At 42.9% G+C, this 19,901-nt stretch overlaps 2 protein-coding genes across 3 annotated transcripts in view; both read right to left on the bottom strand.

Annotated features, from left to right (window-relative positions):
- LOC115153800 (early nodulin-75) lies at positions 1–2,428 on the bottom strand. 2 transcript variants are annotated; one of them, XM_029699386.1, is made up of 2 exons: positions 1,173–2,428; positions 1–1,130 (listed from the first exon to the last, which is right to left on the bottom strand). In XM_029699386.1, the coding sequence occupies exons 1-2, from the start codon at positions 2,319–2,321 to the stop codon at positions 1,125–1,127; spliced, it is 1,155 nt and encodes a 384-aa protein (XP_029555246.1). In that variant the 5' UTR covers positions 2,322–2,428; the 3' UTR covers positions 1–1,124. The 2 variants fall into 2 exon arrangements, with proteins under 2 accessions (XP_029555246.1, XP_029555247.1); XM_029699387.1 differs by having other exon boundaries at positions 1–1,765; positions 1,958–2,428.
- Positions 2,429–2,684: 256 nt separating this feature from the next.
- LOC115155043 (large neutral amino acids transporter small subunit 4) overlaps positions 2,685–19,901 on the bottom strand; it is a 29,073-nt gene continuing 11,856 nt past the window's right edge. The window contains exons 8-11 of the mRNA XM_029701839.1: positions 16,941–17,073; positions 6,733–6,806; positions 6,402–6,525; positions 2,685–4,247 (exon numbers count right to left, since the gene is read on the bottom strand). Coding sequence (XP_029557699.1) covers positions 4,086–4,247; positions 6,402–6,525; positions 6,733–6,806; positions 16,941–17,073 — 493 coding nt within the window. The 3' untranslated portion in view covers positions 2,685–4,085. The remainder of the gene's footprint in view (positions 4,248–6,401; positions 6,526–6,732; positions 6,807–16,940; positions 17,074–19,901) is intronic.

The raw sequence follows: 19,901 nt of genomic DNA, 5'->3' as shown, positions 1-19,901 counted from the left end.
TCAGGTTTAAAACTGATTTAATACAGAAGAATTTAAACAAAATAAATAAACCAAGAAAGATCATTGGAATCCTAAAACAAATTGTGAAACATAAAAAAGGTATTTAGTAGTTAATAAGGGTTAATAATCATCATCATCATCATTACATATCAAGCCTATGATGTGACATGCCGTGTTTAATAAAAAAAAACTAGACAAGGAGAACATATAAGATATTTCCTTAATTTCTTGAAGTCCATGATCAGATCAGACTGAAGAGGATTGATCGCCATGAAAACATAGAGAAACCTGAAGCAGAAGACCTGATGAGATTGTCAGGATAATGCCTTACAGAGGTCAGAGGTTAAATTATTGCATTTCCCTGTGCGCTCCAGACTGATCCCAACATTGTAATTATAAATCCATAATCATCAATGATTTCCCATAAATCAATACAAGTATCAGTACTGCTACCTCTATGTCTGTCAATAATGGTATACTATCATTTACAACAACACATAAATATAAATATCTATCTCCATGTAAAACAGCAGACAGCAGCATAGAAGAGATCTGTGGCCATTCCACACTCAAACCCTCAACTCCATTGGTGTTACGTCCCATTTGGCACCCTATTCTCTACATAGTGCACTGCTTTAAGTGGTTATAGAGGGAAACTGCTTTAAGTGGTTATAGAGGGAAACGGGTGCCATTTGTGACACAATATTAACCTTGAGGAAAATGTAGTACCATTATTTTAGGAACAGAACTGAATACATAATATCAAACATGATCATAGTTCTCACATATTTAACCATATATTTATAAAACCTAATCATAGTTCTCACATATTTAACCATATCTTTATAAAACCTAATCATAGCTCTCACATATTTAACCATATCTTTATAAAACCTAATCATAGTTCTCACATATTTAACCATATCTTTATAAAACCTAATCATAGTTCTCACATATTTAACCATATCTTTATAAAACCTAATCATAGTTCTCACATACTAAACCATATCTTTATAAAACCTAATCATAGTTCTCACATATTTAACCATATCTTTATAAAACTTAATCATAGTTCTCACATACTAAACCATATCTTTATAAAACCTAATCATAGCTCTCACATACTAAACCATATCTTTATAAAACCTAATCATAGCTCTCACATACTAAACCATATCTTTATGAAGCTCAGCTGGTTGATCAGGTGAAAATAAAAAAAAACTAAAGAACCAGAGAATAAATAGCAGTGGTGGATGAATAGATGTCTGGTGGTGGATGGTCTCCATGGTGTCTGGTGGTAGATGCCTGGTGGTAGATGGTCTCCATGGTTTCTGGTGGTAGATGAATAGATGCCTGGTGGTAGATGGTCTCCATGGTGTCTGGTGGTAGATGAATAGATGCCTGGTGGTAGATGTCTCCATGGTGTCTGGTGGTGGATGAATAGATATCTGGTGGTAGATGGTCTCCATGGTGTCTGGTGGTGGATGAATAGATGTCTGGTGGTAGTTGGTCTCCATGGTGTCTGGTGGTAGATGCATAGATGCCTGGTGGTAGATGGTCTCCATGGTGTCTGGTGGTGGATGAATAGATATCTGGTGGTGGATGGTCTCCATGGTGTCTGGTGGTGGATGAATAGATGTCTGGTGGTAGATGGTCTCCATGGTGTCTGGTGGTAGTTGGTTTCCATGGTGTCTGGTGGTGGATGAATAGATATCTGGTGGTAGTTGGTTTCCATGGTGTCTGGTGGTGGATGAATAGATGCCTGGTGGTAGATGGTCTCCATGGTGTCTGGTGGTGGATGAATAGATGTCTGGTGGTAGATGAATAGGTGTCTGGTGGTGGATGGTCTCCATGGTGTCTGGTGGTGGATGAATAGATGTCTGGTGGTAGATGGTCTCCATGGTGTCTGGTGGTAGTTGGTTTCCATGGTGTCTGGTGGTGGGTGAATAGATGCCTGGTGGTAGATGGTCTCCATGGTGTCTGGTGGTGGATGAATAGATGTCTGGTGGTAGATGAATAGGTGTCTGGTGGTAGTTGGTTTCCATGGTGTCTGGTGGTGGATGAATAGATGCCTGGTGGTAGATGGTCTCCATGGTGTCTGGTGGTGGATGAATAGATGTCTGGTGGTAGATGAATAGGTGTCTGGTGGTAGATGGTCTCCATGGTGTCTGGTGGTGGTTGAATAGATGTCTGGTGGTAGATGAATAGGTGTCTGGTGGTAGTTGGTCTCCATGGTGTCTGGTGGTAGATGTCTGGTGGTAGATGGTCTCCATGGTGTTTGGTTGTGGATGAATAGATGTCTGGTGGTAGATGGTCTCCATGGTGGCTGGTGGTAGATGAATAGATGTATGGTGGTGGATGAATAGATGTATGGTGGTAGTTGGTCTCCATGGTGTCTGGTGGTAGATGAATAGGTGTCTGGTGGTAGATGGTCTCCATGGTGGCTGGTGGTGGATGAGGTGTGTTTGTGTCAGGTAGTTCACCTACGAACATGTATGTCTTCATGGGTACCAGACCTAGAACACCGCCCACCATGTCTGTCACCATGGTTAACAAACCTAGAACACCTCCCACCATGTCTGTCACCATTGTTACCAGACCTAGAACACCGCCCACCTTGTCTGTCACCATGGTTAACAAACCTAGAATACCTCCCCAGTAAGGACAGACGCTGGGAGACGAGAGGCAAGTACAGGGAGTGAACATTTAATGGATAACAGACAGGAAACAAACAAGGAAAGCGTCTGGACAGGGGAAAACATAGCAACAATAATGCTGACACGGGGAGCAAACTGAGGAGCAGACAGATATAGAGGGGCAATCAACAAAGTAATGGAGTCCAGGTGAGTCCAATATTGCGCAGATGAACATAATGATGGTGACAGGTATGCATAATAGTGGGCCGCCTAGCGCCCTCGAGCGCCAGAGCCTGGTTCAGGTGTGACACCCCCATTGTCTGTCACCATGGTTACCAACTGTAGAACACCTCTCACCCTGTCTGACACCATGGTCCTGAACCCTAGAACACCTCTCACCCTGTCTGTCACCATGGTTACCAACTGTAGAACACCTCTCACCCTGTCTGTCACCATGGTCCTCAACCCTAGAACACCTCCCACCCTTTCTGTCACCATGGTTACCAATTGTAGAACACCTCTCACCCTGTCTGTCACCATGGTCCTCAACCCTAGAACACCTCTCACCCTGTCTGTCACCATGGTTACCAACTGTAGAACACCTCCCACCCTGTCTGTCACCATGGTTACCAACTGTAGAACACCTCCCACCCTGTCTGTCACCATGGTTACCAACTGTAGAACACCTCCCACCCTGTCTGTCACCATGGTCTTCAACTCTAGAACACCTCCCACCCTGTCTGTTACCATGGTTACCAACTGTAGAACACCTCCCACCCTGTCTGTCACCATGGTCCCCAACCCTAAAACACTTCCCACTGTCTGTCACCATGGTTACCAACTGTAGAACACCTCCCACCCTGTCTGTCACCATGGTTAACAACCCTGAACTCCTCCCAGAGCAGATAGCTAGGTGGGACAACCAGGCATAGGAAGGAATTTCAGAGCTAGAAAGGGGGGGTTAGTGAGCACCGTATGTGAAGAGAAGAGAAGAGAAGAGAAGAGAAGAAAAGAGAAGAGAAGAGAAGAGAAGAGAACATGAGAGGAGAACATGAGAGAACATGAGAGGTGAACATGAGAGAACATGAGAGGAGAACATGAGAGAACTTGAGAGGTGAACATGAGAGAACTTGAGAGGTGAACATGAGAGGAGAACATGAGAGGAGAGGAGAAGAAGAAGTGGGGGGGGGGCTGATGACCCTTTCCTTTCACAGCCTATTCCTCTCTCCCTCTCTCTCTTGTTCTTGCTCTTATTTAGTCCGTAGTGTCTGTCCAAGGTAGTATGTTTTCATGACAAGATGAGAAGTTCTTACATGGGTCTCTTCAAAAGTGTGTGTGTGTGTGTGTACGTATGTGTGTGTGTGGGCGTGTGTAGATATCTGTGTGTGTGTCCTCTGCAGATTCCCATCTCCTCCCATCTCCTCCCATCTCCTCCCATCTCCTCCCTCTCTAGACGAAAGCTTCAGGTTTGCTGGACCCGTTGATCTTGAGGTATATCTTGGAGTCCTGGTCTCTGTCCTGTATCCGGCGGTGCAGTGTGCGTCTGAAACACACCAGGTACAGAGGCAGCAGGAAGCCCAGCATACTGACCCCTAACAGGCCTACATTCACCTAGAGCACCATGGGAAATAGAGTTAACTTTAGTTACAATAAGACTTTCGAACCACAATCTTATTACATTTGCCCAGAGCAACAAATCATTTGCTTACATCCCAACCAAAGATTAACAAAAGCCTTGCTATAAATTCTTGGACAACCCAAAGATTACTAGATGCCCTTCCTGACTCCCTCCACCTACCCAAGGACGTCGGAGTACGAAAATCAGTTAACCACCTAACCGAAGATCTAAACTTAAACTTGCATAATACCTAGATGCAGTCGCACCTCTAAAAACTGTCGCAAGAAACTTGCTCCCTAGTATACAGAAAATACCCGAGCCCTGAAGCAAGCTTGCAGAATTATTTTACGGAAATGGCGCTCCACCAAATTGGAAGTCTTCCGACTAGCTTAGAAAGAGAGTACCATGCAATACCAAAAATAGAAAACAAATTCTTCTCTTTAAATATGCAGACTCCTCTTTGAATATGCATATTTCTCCAAACTCAGTTGTCCTGAGTCTGCACAGGACCTCGGATCAATTGAGAGACTCAAGTTTTTCAATCCTGTATCTCTTGACACATTCACAAAAATAGTCATGAACTCTAAACCTTCCAGCTGTCTACTGGACCTTATTCCAACTAAACTACTGAAAGAGCTACTTCCTGTGCTTGGTCCTGCTATGTTGAACATATCCTCTGGATGTGTACCAAACTCACAACCAGAGGGTGTGACAGTAATAAAGCCTCTCCTGAAAAAGCCTCTTGATCCGGTAAATAAAAAAAATATTGGCCTATATCAAATCTCCCGTTCTTCAACATTTTTTGGGAAAAAGCTGTTGCTCAGCATCTCTCTGCCTTCCTGAAGATTGGTTTTAGACACCATCATAACACTGAGTCTGCACTCGTGAAGGTGGTAAATGACCTTTTAACACGGCTCTGCATCTGTCCTCGTGCTCCTAGACCTTAGTGCTGCTTTTGACACCATCGATCACCACATTCTTTTGGAGAGATTGGAAACCCTAATTGGTCTATGCGGACAAGTTCTTGCCTGGTTTAGATCTTATCTGTCGGAAAGATATCAGTTCGTCTCTATGGATGGTTTGTCTCCTTACAAATCAATTCTACGTTTTGGCGTTCCTCAAGGTTCCATTCTAGGACCACTATTACATTTATATTTTACATTTTAGTCATTTAGCAGACGCTCTTATCCAGAGCGACTTACAGTAGTGAATGCATACATTTCATACATTTTCATACATTTTTTTTTTCTTCCTTTGTTGCCCCCCCTTGGGAATCGAACCCACAACCCTGGCGTTGCAAACACCATGCTCTACCAACTGAGCTACAGGGAAGGCTATTGTTTTCAATATATATGCTACCTCTTGGTGATGTCATTTGGAAACATGTCAACTTTCACTGCTATGCAGACGACACACAGCTGTAAATTTAGATGAAACATAGTGAAGCCCCAAAATTGCCTTCCCTGGAAGTCTGTGTTTCAGACATAAGGAAGTGGATGGCGGCAAATGTTTTATGTTTAAACTCGGACAAAACTGAGATGCTAGTTCTAGGTCCCAAGAAACAAAGAGATATGTTGTCGGATCTGGCAATGAGTCTTGATGGTTGTACAGTACCTCCCTCTCTCTCTCTCTCTCTCCCTCTCTCTCTCCCTCCCTCTCTCTCTCCCACTCTTGAGGTGTTGTACAGTCGTCTCAAATAAAACTGTGAAGGACCTTGGCTTTACTATGGACCCTGATCTCTCTTTTGACGAATATACTGTATGAAAAATATTTTTAAAAAGCAACCTTTTTTCCATCTTTGTAACATTCAAAAATCTAAAATTTTTCGTTAAAAGAATTCTTGCAGATAAGCTAACTCATGCTTTGGTCACTTGAAGATTAGACTACAAAAAATGCTATACTCTCCAGATATCCGGATGAGGCACTAAATAAACTTCAGTTAGTGCTAAATACTGCTGATAGAATCTTGACTAGAACCCAAAAATGTGATCATATTACTCCAGTGCTAGTCTCCCTACACTGGTTGGGTTTCTGTACAGCACTTTGTGACATCTGCTGATGTAAAAATGTCTTCATAAAGACATTTGATTGATTGTGTTCTGCATGTGTGTGTGCGCTGTGTGTGCGCTGTGTGTGCGCATCCTTACCCAGAGTGGGTCTCCCTTCAGAGGGCCCATCATGGCCATGAAGAGCGGCTGCTGGAACAGAGCAAACAGAGCAGACACCAGAGACTGCATCCCTGTCAGACTGCCAAACTGAGACGACGGGTACCTAGAGAGAGAATTACAATCCATTTACAGCTTTCATGTAATACCAGGTACTCTTTGTCTCTCTCTAATTATTGTTACCTAGTAGGTGTCTGTCTCTCTCTCTCTCTCTCTCACTCACTCACTCACTCACTCACTCACTCACTCACACACTCACACACTCACACACTCTGTCTCACACACACCCTCCCAGGGTGATGCCAGTACTCACACAGCAGCGTAGAGACCTCCGGTTGCAGAGTGGATGAACCCTCTCACAACAGTGTGGAGGACAAATGACAGGATCTGAGGAGAGGAGGAATACATCAGATGACAATTCAGTCAGTCACCAGCTCTGCAGGAGGGCCTAGGGCAAGGAATATGATTCATAATGTTGTTTTGGCCCTGAATATGATTCATAATGTTGTTGTGGCCCTGAATATGATTCATAATGTTGTTGTTGCCCTGAATATTATTCATAATGCTGTTGTAGCCCTGAATATGATTCATAATGTTGTTGTGGGCCTGAATATGATTCATAATGCTGTTGTGGCCCTGAAAATGATTCATAATGTTGTTGTGGGCCTGAATATGATTCATAATGTTGTTGTTGTGGCCCTGAATATGATTCATAATGTTGTTGTGGCCCTGAATATGATTCATAATGTTGTTGTGGGCCTGAATATGATTCATAATGTTGTTGTTGTGGCCCTGAATATGATTCATAATGTTGTTGTTGTGGCCCTGAATATGATCCATAATGTTGTTGTGGGCCTGAATATGATTCATAATGTTGTTGTAGCCCTGAATATGATTCATAATGTTGTTGTGGCCCTGAATATGATTCATAATGTTGTTGTGGGCCTGAATATGATTCATAATGTTGTTGTTGTGGCCCTGAATATGATTCATAATGTTGTTGTGGCCCTGAATATGATTCATAATGTTGTTGTGGGCCTGAATATGATTCATAATGTTGTTGTTGTGGCCCTGAATATGATTCATAATGTTGTTGTGGCCCTGAATATGATTCATAATGTTGTTGTTGTGGCCCTGAATATGATTCATAATGTTGTTGTTTTATCCATAATATTTATTTAAACTTTTTTTTTTTTCACATTTTCAAACAGTCCATTTATATGTTCCAACCGGACTATACATTTGGGTGAGGTTTTTATCTCGCCTGAGTCACCTCGTATTACTGCCCAAAATGTTATTAAACCTTCTAGTGTTCAGCGAAATAACAACACAATGTCAAATACAGGAAGCCTAGTCAAATAATAACGTCCAATCACATTAACCGTTACTCTCTCGCGGGAATTCCACTAATGGTCCGTTTGTAGCCAAACGTAGCTGCTGCTCGTGTTGGTATCTGTACTGATGGAGCAAAAAGCCACGACAGGGAGACAAAGTGGAGTGGTAACGCGCATGCAAGCAGTTGCTCCCGACGCCACTTGGGTCACTGCTGCATCCACCGAGAGGCTCTTGCTGCCAAGGGAATGCCTGACAGCTTGAAAGACGTTTTGGACACTACAGTGAAAATGGTTCACTTTGTTAATGCAATGCCCCGGAACTCTCGTGTATTTTCTGCACTATGCAATGATATGGGCAGCGACCATGTAACACTTTTACAACATACAGAAGTGCACTGGTTATCAAGGGGCAAAGTATTGACGTGCTTTTTTGAATTGAGAGACGAGCTTAAAGTTTTCTTTACTGACCATAATATTCACTTGTTTGACCGCTTGCATGATGACGAGTTTCTCACACGACTGGCCAATCTGGGTGATGTTTTTTCTCGCCTGAATGATCTGAATCTAGGATTACAGGGACTCTCCGCAACTATATTCAATGTGCGGGACAAAATTGAGGCTATGATTAAGAAGTTGGAGCTCTTCTCTGTCTGCATTAACAAGGACAACACACAGGTCTTTCCATCATTGTGTGATTTTTTGTGTGCAAATGAACACAAGCTTACGGACAATGTCAAATGTGATATAGCGAAGCACCTGAGTGAGTTGGGTGCACAAATACGCAGGTACTTTCCCAAAACGGACAACACAAACAACTGGATTCATTATCCCTTTCATGCCCTGCCTCCAGTCCACTTACCAATATCTGAACAAGAGATCCTCATCGAAATTGCAACAAGCGGTTCTGTGAAAATAGAATTTAACCAGAAGCCACTGCCAGATTTCTGGATAGGGCTGCGCTCAGAGTATCCTGCCTTGGCAAATTGTGCTTATAAGACACTGATGCCCTTTGCAACCACGTACCTATGTGAGAGTGGATTCTCGGCCCTCACTAGCATGAAAACTAAATACAGGCACAGACTGTATGTGGAAAATGATTTATGACTGAGATTCTCTCCAATACAACCCAACATTGCAGAGTTATGTGCATCCTTTCAAGCACACCCTTCTCATTAACCTGTGGTGAGTTATTTTCGATGAACAAGTAAGGTTTTATATGTAAGATGGCTAAATAAAGAGCAAAATCATTGATTATTATTATATTATTATTTGTGCCCTGGTCCTATAAGAGCTCTTTGTCACTTCCCACGAGGCGGATTGTGACAAAAACTCACACTCATTCTTATGTTTAATAAATGTATCGTATAGTGTGTGTGTGTGTGGCAGGCTTACAAAAAACAACATTTGAGGGTACACTGACCCTGGTGCTAGAGGGGGTACAGCTGGAGGTCTAATGTTTGAAGGGGTACGGGACTATAAAAAGTTTGGGAACCACTGTTCTAGGGTATAACGTGCTAGGGTATAAGGTGCTAGGGTATAAAGGGCTAGGGTATAAGGTGCTAGGGTATAAGGTGCTAGGGTATAAGGTTCTAGTGTATAAGGTGCTAGGGTATAAAGTGCTAGAGTATAAGGTGCTAGGGTATAAGGTGCTAGGGTATAAGGTGCTAGGGTATAAAGGGCTAGGGTATAAGGTGCTAGGGTATAAGGTGCTAGGGTATAAGGTTCTAGGGTATAAGGTTCTAGTGTATAAGGTGCTAGGGTATAAAGTGCTAGAGTATAAGGTGCTAGGGTATAAGGTGCTAGGGTATAAGGTGCTAGGGTATAAGGTGCTAGGGTATAAGGTGCTAGAGTATAAGGTGCTAGGGTATAAGGTGCTAGGGTATAAGGTGCTAGGGTATAATGTGCTAGGGTATAAAGTGCTAGGGTATAAGGTGCTAGGGTATAAGGTGCTAGGGTATAAGGTGCTAGGGTATAAGGAGCTCAGGTATAAGGTTCTAGGGTATAAGATTCTAGGGTATAAGGTGCTAGGGTATAAGGTGCTAAGGTATAAAGTGCTAGGGTATAAGGTGCTAGGGTATAAGGTGCTAGGGTATAAAGTGCTAGGGTATAAGGTGCTAGGGTATAAGATTCTAGAGTATAAGGTGCTAGGGTATAAGGTGCTAGGGTATAAGGTGCTAGGGTATAAAGTGCTAGGGTATAAGGTTCTAGGGTATAACATTCTATGGTATAAGGTGCTAGGGTATAAGGTGCTAGGGTATAAAGTGCTAGGGTATAAGGTGCTAGGGTATAAGGTGCTAGGGTATAAGGTGCTAGGGTATAAGGAGCTCAGGTATAAGGTTCTAGGGTATAAGATTCTAGGGTATAAGGTGCTAGGGTATAAGGTGCTAGGGTATAAGGTGCTAAGGTATAAAGTGCTAGGGTATAAGGTGCTAGGGTTTAAGGTGCTAGGGTATAAGGTGCTAGGGTATAAGGTTCTAGTGTATAAAGTGCTAGGGTATAAAGTGCTATGGGGTTATGGGTTTATGGGGTTATGGGGCTCTGGAGTTCTGGGGCTCTGTAGTTCTGGGGCTCTGGAGTTATGGGGCTCTGGAGTTATGGGGCTCTGGAGTTATGGGGTTCTGGGGCTCTGGAGTTATGGGGTTCTGGGGTTATGGAGTTATGGGGTTCTGGGGTTATGGGGTTCTGGGGTTATGGAGTTATGGGGTTCTGGGGTTATGGAGTTCTGGAGTTATGGGGTTATGGAGTTATGGGGTTATGGGGTTATGGGGTTATGGAGTTATGGGGTTATGGGGTTCTGGGGTTCTGGAGTTATGGGGTTATGGGGTTATGGGGTTCTGGGGTTCTGGAGTTATGGGGTTATGGGGTTATGGGGTTATGGAGTTATGGGGTTCTGGGGTTCTGGGGTTATGGGGTTTTGCCTCATAAGAATATCAACAACTGCGCCGGGTCACATGCATCACTGCTCTCATCCAGGGCCAAGGAGAAATAGGTGAAATCCTTTACCTTCTTTCAACTGTGGTTCTATATTCTCTGCAATATCCTCAACACGCTGTGTCACTGTTTGTCTTGACAGGGAAACATTTTCAAACAGCTCTTTCTTGTCGGGGCAAAGTATTGCTGCAGAGTCAATTAAACATTCTTTAATGAATTCGCCCTCAGCGAATGGCTTGCTGTGTTTAGCAATTTTGTGGGACAGTACATAGCTAGCTCTCGCAATTCCGTTGTTTTCTGAATGCATTTTTATGAAAAGTCCATGCTGCTTTTGCAGCTGAGAAAGCAACTTTCGATGCACTTGCCCTCTGCTCAGAAGACATAGTCCTATATTTCTCTGCATGCTTCGTCTGGAAGTGTCGGGACAAGCTGTAGTCTTTCTAGACAGCGATGCTCTCTTTGCACACGAAGCACACCGCTTTCCCTGATACCTCAATAAAGAAATGTCCACACTAAGCACACCGCTTTCCCTGATACCTCAATAAAGAAATGTCCACACTAAGCACACCGCTTTCCCTGATACCTCAATAAAGAAATGTCCACACTAAGCACACCGCTTTCCCTGATACCTCAATAAAGAAATGTCCACACTAAGCACACCGCTTTCCCTGATACCTCAATAAAGAAATGTCCACACTAAGCACACCGCTTTCCCTGATACCTCAATAAAGAAATGTCCACACTAAGCACACCGCTTTCCCTGATACCTCAATAAAGAAATGTCCACACTAAGCACACCGCTTTCCCTGATACCTCAATAAAGAAATGTCCACACTAAGCACACCGCTTTCCCTGATACCTCAATGAAGAAATGTCCACACTAAGCACACCGCTTTCCCTGATACCTCAATAAAGAAATGTCCACACTAAGCACACCGCTTTCCCTGATACCTCAATAAAGAAATGTCCACACTAAGCACACCGCTTTCCCTGATACCTCAATAAAGAAATGTCCACACTAAGCACACCGCTTTCCCTGATACCTCAATAAAGAAATGTCCACACTAAGCACACCGCTTTCCCTGATACCTCAATGAAGAAATGTCCACACTAAGCACACCGCTTTCCCTGATACCTCAATAAAGAAATGTCCACACTAAGCACACAGCTTTCCCTGATACCTCAATAAAGAAATGTCCACACTAAGCACACCGCTTTCCCTGATACCTCAATAAAGAAATGTCCACACTAAGCACACCGCTTTCCCTGATACCTCAATAAAGAAATGTCCACACTAAGCACACCGCTTTCCCTGATACCTCAATAAAGAAATGTCCACACTAAGCACACCGCTTTCCCTGATACCTCAATGAAGAAATGTCCACACTAAGCACACCGCTTTCCCTGATACCTCAATAAAGAAATGTCCACACTAAGCACACCGCTTTCCCTGATACCTCAATGAAGAAATGTCCACACTAAGCACACCACTTTCCCATGATACCTCAATAAAGAAATGTCCACACTAAGCACACCGCTTTCCCTGATACCTCAATGAAGAAATGTCCACACTAAGCACACCGCTTTCCCTGATACCTCAATAAAGAAATGTCCACACTAAGCACACCGCTTTCCCTGATACCTCAATAAAGAAATGTCCACACTAAGCACACCGCTTTACCTGATACCTCAATAAAGAAATGTCCACACTAAGCACACCGCTTTCCCTGATACCTCAATAAAGAAATGTCCACACTAAGCACACCGCTTTCCCTGATACCTCAATAAAGAAATGTCCACACTAAGCACACCGCTTTCCCTGATACCTCAATAAAGAAATGTCCACACTAAGCACACCGCTTTCCCTGATACCTCAATAAAGAAATGTCCACACTAAGCACACCGCTTTCCCTGATACCTCAATAAAGAAATGTCCACACTAAGCACACCGCTTTCCCTGATACCTCAATAAAGAAATGTCCACACTAAGCACACCGCTTCCCTGATACCTCAATAAAGAAATGTCCACACTAAGCACACCGCTTTCCCTGATACCTCAATGAAGAAATGTCCACACTAAGCACACCGCTTTCCCTGATACCTCAATAAAGAAATGTCCCCACTAAGCACACCACTTTCCCTGATACCTCAATAAAGAAATGTCCACACTAAGCACACCGCTTTCCCTGATACCTCAATAAAGAAATGTCCACACTAAGCACACCGCTTTCCCTGATACCTCAATAAAGAAATGTCCACACTAAGCACACCGCTTTCCCTGATACCTCATAAAGAAATGTCCACACTAAGCACACCGCTTTCCCTGATACCTCAATAAAGAAATGTCCACACTAAGCACACCGCTTTCCGTGATACCTCAATGAAGAAATGTCCACACTAAGCACACCGCTTTCCCTGATACCTCAATAAAGAAATGTCCACACTAAGCACACCGCTTTCCCTGATACCTCAATGAAGAAATGTCCACACTAAGCACACCACTTTCCCATGATACCTCAATAAAGAAATGTCCACACTAAGCACACCGCTTTCCCTGATACCTCAATAAAGAAATGTCCACACTAAGCACACCGCTTTCCCTGATACCTCAATAAAGAAATGTCCACACTAAGCACACCGCTTTCCCTGAAACCTCAATAAAGAAATGTCCACACTAAGCACACCGCTTTCCCTGATACCTCAATAAAGAAATGTCCACACTAAGCACACCGCTTTCCCTGATACCTCAATAAAGAAATGTCCACACTAAGCACACCGCTTTCCCTGATACCTCAATGAAGAAATGTCCACACTAAGCACACCGCTTTCCCTGATACCTCAATGAAGAAATGTCCACACTAAGCACACCGCTTTCCCTGATACCTCAATAAAGAAATGTCCACACTAAGCACACCGCTTTCCCTGATACCTCAATAAAGAAATGTCCACACTAAGCACACCGCTTTCCCTGATACCTCAATAAAGAAATGTCCACACTAAGCACACCGCTTTCCCTGATACCTCAATAAAGAAATGTCCACACTAAGCACACCGCTTTCCCTGATACCTCAATAAAGAAATGTCCACACTAAGCACACAGCTTTCCCTGATACCTCAATAAAGAAATGTCCACACTAAGCACACCGCTTTCCCTGATACCTCAATGAAGAAATGTCCCACACTAAGCACACCGCTTTCCCTGATACCTCAATAAAGAAATGTCCACACTAAGCACACCGCTTTCCCTGATACCTCAATGAAGAAATGTCCACACTAAGCACACCGCTTTCCCTGATACCTCAATAAAGAAATGTCCACACTAAGCACACCGCTTTCCCTGATACCTCAATGAAGAAATGTCCACACTAAGCACACCGCTTTCCCTGATACCTCAATGAAGAAATGTCCACACTAAGCACACCGCTTTCCCTGATACCTCAATGAAGAAATGTCCACACTAAGCACACCGCTTTCCCTGATACCTCAATAAAGAAATGTCCACACTAAGCACACCGCTTTCCCTGATACCTCAATGAAGAAATGTCCACACTAAGAACACCGATTTCCCTGATACCTCAATGAAGAAATGTCCACACTAAGCACACCGCTTTCCCTGATACCTCAATAAAGAAATGTCCATACTAAGCACACAGCTTTCCCTGATACCTCAATGAAGAAATGTCCACACTAAGCACACCGCTTTCCCTGATACCTCAATGAAGAAATGTCCACACTAAGCACACCGCTTTCCCTGATACCTCAATGAAGAAATGTCCACACTAAGCACACCGCTTTCCCTGATACCTCAATGAAGAAATGTCCGCACTAAGCACACCGCTTTCCCTGATACCTCAATGAAGAAATGTCCACACTAAGCACACAGCTTTCCCTGATACCTCAATGAAGAAATGTCCACACTAAGCACACAGCTTTCCCTGATACCTCAATGAAGAAATGTCCACACTAAGCACACAGCTTTCCCTGATACCTCAATGAAGAAATGTCCACACTAAGCACACCGCTTTCCCTGATACCTCAATGAAGAAATGTCCACACTAAGCACACCGCTTTCCCTGATACCTCAATGAAGAAATGTCCACACTAAGCACACCGCTTTCCCTGATACCTCAATAAAGAAATCTCCACACTAAGCACACCGCTTTCCCTGATACCTCAATAAAGAAATGTCCACACTAAGCACACCGCTTTCCCTGATACCTCAATGAAGAAATGTCCACACTAAGCACACCGCTTTCCCTGATACCTCAATGAAGAAATGTCCACACTAAGCACACCGCTTTCCCTGATACCTCAATAAAGAAATGTCCACACTAAGCACACCGCTTTCCCTGATACCTCAATGAAGAAATGTCCACACTAATATAGTATATGTACAGCAGTAGATATATAATGATATGTACAGCAGTAGATATACCATAATAAATGTCCACACTAAGCACCATAATGATATGTACAGCAGTAGATATATAATGATATGTACAGCAGTAGATATACCATAATGATATGTACAGCAGTAGATATATAATGATATGTACAGCAGTAGATATACCATAATGATATGTACAGCAGTAGATATATAATGATATGTACAGCAGTAGATATACCAGAATGATATGTACAGCAGTAGATATACCAGAATGATATGTACAGCAGTAGATGTACTGTAATGATATGTACAGCAGTAGATATACCAGAATGATATGTACAGCAGTAGATGTACTGTAATGATATGTACAGCAGTAGATATGTAATGATATGTACAGCAGTAGATGTACTGTAATGATATGTACAGCAGTAGATGTACTGTAATGATATGTACAGCAGTAGATATATAATGATATGTACAGCAGTAGATATACCAGAATGATATGTACAGCAGTAGATATACCAGAATGATATGTACAGCAGTAGATGTACTGTAATGATATGTACAGCAGTAGATATGTAATGATATGTACAGCAGTAGATGTACTGTAATGATATGTACAGCAGTAGATATGTAATGATATGTACAGCAGTAGATGTACTGTAATGATATGTACAGCAGTAGATATATAATGATATGTACAGCAGTAGATATATAATGATATGTACAGCAGTAGATATATAATGATATGTACAGCAGTAGATGTACTGTAATGATATGTACAGCAGTAGATGTACCTTAATGATATGTACAGCAGTATATATATAATGATATGTACAGCAGTAGATGTATAATGATATGTACAGCAGTAGATATGTAATGATATGTACAGCAGTAGATGTACTGTAATGATATGTACAGCAGTAGATATGTAATGATATGTACAGCAGTAGATGTACTGTAATGATATGTACAGCAGTAGATATATAATGATATGTACAGTATGGTATGTACAGTATGGTATGTACAGTATGGTATGTACAGTATGGTATGTACAGTATGGTATGTACCATAATAAATGTCCACACTAAGCAGAAACACCCTACATTTATTGTCTACTTTGCTTTTCTTTGAAAAATTACATTTTTTCCGCAATTTCTAGCTAGCTACTATTAGTAACTGTGACGTGTGTGTCAGCGTGTCTGTCCACGTGCAGTTGTTTTTTATACGCGCTTTTCAAAATAAATGTCCCAGAAGCGGTGGGAGTTAAATCATTACACAAAAGGGAGAATTCATCAGGCTTTTAATTTGAATAACAAATACATTTTTCAAAACTTTACTATTGCAAATTCTTCATGTGATCTGAGCATGATTCCCCTGGCCGTATTGAATCAGATCGCGGGCCGCATATGGCCCCCGTCTGGCCTTTGCCCAGGCCTGGTGTAGGGGCTAGGGTGGGATGCTGGTCTTTGCCCAGGCCTGGTGTAGGGGCTAGGGTGGGATGCTGGCCTTTGCCCAGGCCTGGTGTAGGGGCTAGGGTGTGATGCTGGTCTTTGCCCAGGCCTGGTGTAGGGGCTAGGGTGTGATGCTGGTCTTTGACCAGGCCTGGTGTAGGGGCTAGGGTGTGATGCTGGTCTTTGCCCAGGCCTGGTGTAGGGGCTAGGGTGTGATGCTGTCTGCTGTAGAGATTAGTGGTGGTGTCTAGCTGTAGATCCACTTAAATGCCTATAGGTGGCGACAGAGCACCACTCACATCTCATTCCTACATCAGCTGTCACCAATTTTGGTCTTGGATAGCTACTGCTGATTGGCCAGGAGAAGGTGAGGAGGCGGGGACTAGTTTGAGTGATAGCTTGATGGAGCACTTACCTGCAGTGGGAGGTTGGGCACTAGGCAGGTGATGCCGAATCCCACCAATAGGACGTTGGTCAGGATGAACGCTCGCATTGCATTGGTCACCTTTTGGATTTGTCTGTCTCTGGGCTTGGCCTTGAGCTGGTCCCTGAGGAGGTTAGGGTTAGAGAGGGGAGATGAGGTCTGATCCTATTCCCAACATCCCATCACACAGACATCATGTTATCAACAGATCACCCCTTAAGCACTACGCACTCTTATCCAAACCTCTCAGATCCCCATAGAGGGGAAGGGCTACTTGCTAGTAACTTAACTTACTCTGCTGGCTGGCTATACTACAGCATTTGTTTGATCATTTAAATTAAATGAAAGCACTTTATGTATCTACTCCCCCCCCCCCCCCCACTTGAAGGTGTCGTAAATATTTGAACAAATTCACTTATAGTTTATTCAAGTAGTCAAAAGTTTAGTAATTGGTCCCACATTCCTAGCACACAATGACTACACCAAGCTTGTGACTCTACAAACTTGCTGGATGCATTTTCTGTTTGTTTTGGTTGTTGTGCCCAATGGTGAATAATGTATTGACATTTTGGAGTCACTTTTATTGTAAATAAGAATGTTTTGGGGGTATGATCTTTGTGCCTCTGAAGCTTTCTGTAGGGCCTAGGGGTTGTAAGGCCTAGGGGTTGTAGGGCCTAGGGGCTATAGGGCCTAGGGGTTGTAGGGCCTAGGGGTTGTAGGGCCTAGGGGTTGTAAGGCCTAGGGGATGTAGGGCCTAGGGGCTATAGGGCCTAGGGGTTGTAGGGCCTAGGGGTTGTAGGGCCTAGGGGTTGTAAGGCCAAGGGGTTGTAGGGCCTAGGGGTTGTAGGGCCTAGGGGTTGTAGGGCCTAGGGGTTGTAGGGCCTAGGGGTTGTAAGGCCTAGGGGTTGTAAGGCCTAGGGGTTGTAGGGCCTAGGGGTTGTAGGGTATAGGGGTTAAGATGTAAGGTATAGGGGTTAAGATGTAAGGTATAGGAGATGTAAGGTATAGGTGATGTAAGGTATAGGTGATGTAGGTATAGGGGATGTAAGGTATAGGGGATGTAAGGTATAGGGGATGTAAGGTATAGGAGATGTAGGTATAGGGGATGTAAGGGTATAGGTGATGTAAGGTATAGGGGATGTAAGGTATAGGGGATGTAAGGTATAGGAGATGTAAGGTATAGGTGATGTAAGGTATAGGAGATGTAAGGTATAGGGGTTAAGATGTAAGGTATAGGAGATGTAAGGTATAGGGGTTAAGATGTAAGGTATAGGTGATGTAAGGTATAGGGGATGTAAGGTATAGGTGATGTAAGGTATAGGGGATGTAAGGTATAGGAGATGTAAGGTATAGGGGATGTAAGGTATAGGAGATGTAAGGTATAGGGGATGTAAGGTATAGGTGATGTAAGGTATAGGGGATGTAAGGTATAGGAGTTAAGATGTAAGGTATAGGGGATGTAAGGTATAGGGGTTAAGATGTAAGGTATAGGGGATGTAAGGTATAGGGGTTGTAAGGTATAGGGGATGTAAGGTATAGGAGTTAAGATGTAAGGTATAGGGGATGTAAGGTATAGGGGATGTAAGGTATCGGAGTTAAGATGCAAGTTATAGGAGATGTAAGGTATAGGAGATGTAAGGTATAGGAGATGTAAGGTATAGGTGATGTAAGGTATAGGAGATGTAAGGTATAGGGGTTAAGATGTAAGGTATAGGAGATGTAAGGTATAGGGGTTAATATGTAAGGTATAGGTGATGTAAGGTATAGGTGATGTAAGGTATAGGTGATGTAAGGTATAGGTGATGAAAGGTATAGGAGATGTAAGGTATAGGTGATGTAAGGTATAGGAGATGTAAGGTATAGGTGATGTAAGGTATAGGAGATGTAAGGTATAGGAGATGTAAGGTATAGGGGTTAAGATGTAAGGTATAGGAGATGTAAGGTATAGGGGTTAAGATGTAAGGTATAGGAGATGTAAGGTATAGGTGATGTAAGGTATAGGTGATGTAAGGTATAGGTGATGTAAGGTATAGGTGATGTAAGGTATAGGGGATGTAAGGTATAGGGGATGTAAGGTATAGGTGATGTAAGGTATAGGGGATGTAAGGTATAGGGGATGTAAGGTATAGGAGATGTAAGGTATAGGGGTTAAGATGTAAGGTATAGGTGATGTAAGGTATAGGTGATGTAAGGTATAGGTGATGTAAGGTATAGGAGATGTAAGGTATAGGGGTTAAGATGTAAGGTATAGGTGATGTAAGGTATAGGTGATGTAAGGTATAGGTGATGTAAGGTATAGGTGATGTAAGGTCTAGGGGATGTAAGGTATAGGGGATGTAAGGTATAGGTGATGTAAGGTATAGGGGATGTAAGGTATAGGGGATGTAAGGTATAGGAGATGTAAGGTATAGGAGATGTAAGGTATAGGTGATGTAAGGTATAGGGGATGTAAGGTATAGGTGATGTAAGGTATAGGGGTTAAGATGTAAGGTATAGGGGATGTAAGGTATAGGAGATGTAAGGTATAGGTGATATAAGGTATAGGGGATGTAAGGTATAGGGGATGTAAGGTATAGGGGTTGTAAGGTATAGGGGATGTAAGGTATAGGGGTTGTAGGTATAGGGGATGTAAGGTATAGGGGATGTAAGGTATAGGGGTTGTAGGTATAGGAGATGTAAGGTATAGGGGATTTAAGGTATAGGTGATGTAGGTATAGGGGATGTAAGGTATAGGTGATGTAAGGTATAGGGGATGTAAGGTATAGGGATGTAAGGTATAGGGGATGTAAGGTATAGGGGATGTAAGGTATAGGGGATGTAAGGTATAGGGGATGTAAGGTATAGGGGATGTAAGGTATAGGGGTTGTAGGTATAGGAGATGTAAGGTATAGGGGATTTAAGGTATAGGTGATGTAAGGTATAGGGGATGTAAGGTATAGGTGATGTAAGGTA

Source organism: Salmo trutta, chromosome 19 (assembly GCF_901001165.1).
Source record: "Salmo trutta chromosome 19, fSalTru1.1, whole genome shotgun sequence".
Taxonomy (NCBI): domain Eukaryota; kingdom Metazoa; phylum Chordata; class Actinopteri; order Salmoniformes; family Salmonidae; genus Salmo; species Salmo trutta.
This window is presented reverse-complemented; position numbering and strand designations above follow the sequence as displayed.